This window comes from Chrysochloris asiatica, unplaced genomic scaffold (genome assembly GCF_000296735.1).
Source record: "Chrysochloris asiatica unplaced genomic scaffold, ChrAsi1.0 scaffold00096, whole genome shotgun sequence".
Taxonomy (NCBI): Eukaryota; Metazoa; Chordata; class Mammalia; order Afrosoricida; family Chrysochloridae; genus Chrysochloris; species Chrysochloris asiatica.
In genome coordinates, this window is record NW_006408614.1 from 11,297,616 (window position 1) to 11,301,159 (window position 3,544).

General features: G+C 49.2%; 1 protein-coding gene across 1 annotated transcript in view; it reads right to left on the minus strand.

Moving 5' to 3' along the window:
• The window catches only part of HDAC4 (histone deacetylase 4), a 66,657-nt gene extending 63,356 nt beyond the window's left edge, over nt 1–3,301 (minus strand). Inside the window, exon 1 of the mRNA XM_006866790.1 lies at nt 3,059–3,301. Within this exon, the coding sequence (XP_006866852.1) occupies nt 3,059–3,253 (195 nt within the window). The 5' untranslated portion in view covers nt 3,254–3,301. The remainder of the gene's footprint in view (nt 1–3,058) is intronic.
• Between the last annotated feature and the right edge of the window lie 243 nt (nt 3,302–3,544).

Here is a 3,544-nt window from a genome sequence, read left to right on the forward strand (position 1 = left end):
AAAAAAAAAAAAAACGAAGGCTGTGCTCTTTGATCTTATCAGTAAGTATTTTAAGTCCTCTTCACTTTCAGCAAACTAGGTTGTATCATCTGCATATCGCAAGTTGTTAATGAGTCTTCCTCCAATCCTGATGCCACGTTCTTCTTCATATAATCCAGCTTCTTGGATTATCTGCTCAGCATACAGATTGAATAAGTATGGGGAAAGGATACAACCCTGAGGCACACCTGTCCTGATTTTAAATCATTCAGAACCTAGTTCTGTTCTTATGACTGCCTCTTGTCCTATGTACAGATTTCTGAAGAGCACATTTCCTGGACTTTCCATTCTCTGCTATGCTATTCGTAATTATGATCAAGAGTCGAATGCATAGTCAACAAAACAAGTGCTGGGTTTAAAAGATCTCGGAGTAGGATTTTTTAGAATCGTTCATGGGAGTCCCAGAGATGGGAAGGAAAGTAAAATGGCCATTCTGTGGGTTCCACACAATGACCTGAACAACCGAAAGGGAGCCCGTGACTTTCACCCATTTCCTTTGGCTCACCTGAAATACGAGGAGGCTTCAAAAATTGGTGGGAAAATGGAATTAAAAGATTGTGGACTGTCCCAGGAACCTTTTGATGTCCCCTTGTTGATCTTTCTCCCCAGGTCACACCCAGCATGCAGTCAGGGCATTCGGTTGGATGTGGCCCTAGCTGCCCAAGTCCCTCTGGGCCACGTCCCCCACAGAAACAGCACCCACTCAAGTAGGGAAGCCTTGCCTGTTAGCAGGTCCATGAACTGCTCCAACATGTGGTCACATGCTGCCTTCCACCTCATCCCACACAGTCAAGAGAGCTGGATGAGAGGGGCAGTCTGGGTCTCACTGTGTTTGTCCTGTGGGCACTGGTTAAGAACCAGAGGACTGCAATGATGTTGGCTCAAAACATACTCTCCAGACAGACACCCACTCAGAACTCTAAAGGCAAACCCCAAACAGCCCAGACAATGTAGGCTGCCCAGAGAAGTGTGAGCTGCTTGGTTTGTCAAATGTCAAATTAGGAGGCACTTGAGTGGGACTGGAGAACATTAGCAACAACCTGCCCCCAAAACAAACCACAAACCAGCAACCCATCCTCCAAGAGACTGCAGTGGAGCTCCCAACACATCCTGCGTGATGATCCAGCCTAAGGAGCCCCAAGGACAAAGTTCTAGACTACACCTCCTGCAGCCCCTCGCTGTCACTCGGCTCCCTGTCCAGTGGGGCAGCTTTGACACTGTGCTGGCTCCACCCCCTAGAACCTCGCCAGGCAGCTTGAACTTCCCTCATGTCTTCAACAATGACATGAAAGAAACACAGGAAAAGAGACTGCTCTGCTCCAACAGTTGATCGGGATCCACATGTGTCAAGGAAATGACAGCTCGGGGACACACAACTCATTCTTCTGCACACACTAGACTGATGACCCAAAGGACAAAGATGTCTCCCATCAGGTCAAGCTAGCCTCTGTGACCTCCAGCCTCTCGGAAGCATCTAGAACGATGAGTGCCCAGCAGGGGCTCTGACCATGTGGGTGCTGAGCACTTGAAATGTGGTTAGTCTGAACAGAGGTATGATGAAGTGTCTAATCCTCCACGGATTACAAAGGCTTAAATCGAACGACAGAATGTAAACAATTCAACTGATCATTTTTTTTACTGATTCCTGGTAGAAATCTTATTTTGGAAATGCTAGGTGATATGAATTGAGTTATGTCCCCCACAAAATATGGGTCCACTTGGCCAGGCCCTGATTCTCAGTGTAATCTAATTATCCTCGATTTTCTGATCTGATGTCATTACCCTATGTGTTGTTAATCCTCACCTCCATGATGCTAATGAGGTAGGTAGGATTGGTGGTTGTTGGTGGTTGTATGCCACCGAGTGTAGTTTCCAAGGCTGTAAGTCTTTACTGGAGCAGAAAGCTTCATCTTCCTCTTACAGAATGACTGGTTGATTCAAACTACTGGTCTTGGGGTCAGCAGCCCAGGGCTTCTTAGAGGGAGGCAGGATGCCATCTACAAGGTTAAGTTGCATTTTGATCCAATCTCTTCTGAGATATAAAAGAGATGAAACAAGCGAGCCAAGTCCAGAGGGATCTACTATCACCAAAAAAGAAGACCCAGGAGCAAAGCATGTTCTTTGGATCCAGAGTCCATGTGCTGAGAATCTCCTAGACCGAGGGGAAAACTGATGCCAAGACACATGGCTATCTCCAAGGAATGCCAGCCTTAAAGGTTAGGCCAGATAACAAGGACCTTCCTCTTAGACTGTGAGCCAACAAAGAGAGACGGCCTTACCCTAGAGACGGCACTTGAATCTGAATTTCTTGCCTTACTTCCCAGTGATCAACGTGAACTTCTGGATTGAAGAACGACCTTCATGCCCAATCTCACATGTGTGCTGGGCTTTCCAGTTTATTTCATTTCAAAATCGTACCAAGAAAAGAAGCCATAAAACCTGTGGGGTTTTTGTTGTTGTTGTTTTAACTCTATTTTGGAGTCATGGTGTGCTGCTGTAGGAGCGGTACTGGGCTGCTGACCACAAGATTGGTGGTTTAAGTCACTCCTTAGAAAACCTATATGGGGTTGTTATGAGTCAGAACCTACTGGAGCCACTTAACAGTTACAAAAGCTCGGTGGGTAGAACTGAGAGAGGTCACAGACATCCCGAGATGAAACAAAATGGTCCATAAATGCATGCTTCTCTACCAAGACCTTCACCACCCTCTTCTTCCTGCTCGTGGGGTTTCTGGGTGTAGGAAGGTCTTACAGTTTCAGATGAAATTAGATCAATGTTTTCTTTAGTTTGGTGCATTTCTAAGTCTTGACTTCATAGTGTGATCTGCTGTGTACAAAGGTTCCCTGTCTCTGTGGTCAGTAAGGCCATCGGTGAGTGACCCCTTGGGTCAGCCTTTCCTGTTACAAACCCCCCCGCCCCCCCGCCCCTCCAGCGTTCTCAAGCAGCAGTGAACTCAGTGATTTAGGACCATCTGTGAGTGAACCCTCAGGTCTGCCCCGCCCCCCACAGCCTCGCCCACCTTGATGTGCTCATGCAGCTGCGCCTCATGCTGTCGGGACAGCTGTTCATGTTGCCGCTGGAACTCTGCGATGAGGATCTGCCGCTGGATCTGTTGCTTCTGTTTCAGCGCCAGGAGCTCCTGCTGTAGCTGTTGCTCACGCAGAGTGGGCTCCGCCACGGGCAGCGGGAACTGTGGGTCTAGGCGCAGGTCCATGGGCACGGCCGCCGGCGCCACCTGCAGGGGCAGAGGCGTGGCCACGTCCACTGTGGGAAGAGCAGAGCACAGGAGGGGTCACTGCGGGCACCCGTGTCCTGGGCCCCCAACACCGCATCCATGTGAGGAGAGTTGACCACAGGAGGGGTCACTGCGGGCACCCATGTCGTGGGCCCCCAAGACCATGTCCACATGGGGAGAGCTGACCACAGGAGGGATCACTATGGGAACATGTGTCCCAACCCACAGATACCATGTCCATTGTGGGAGAGCTGACCGCAGAAGCGGTCA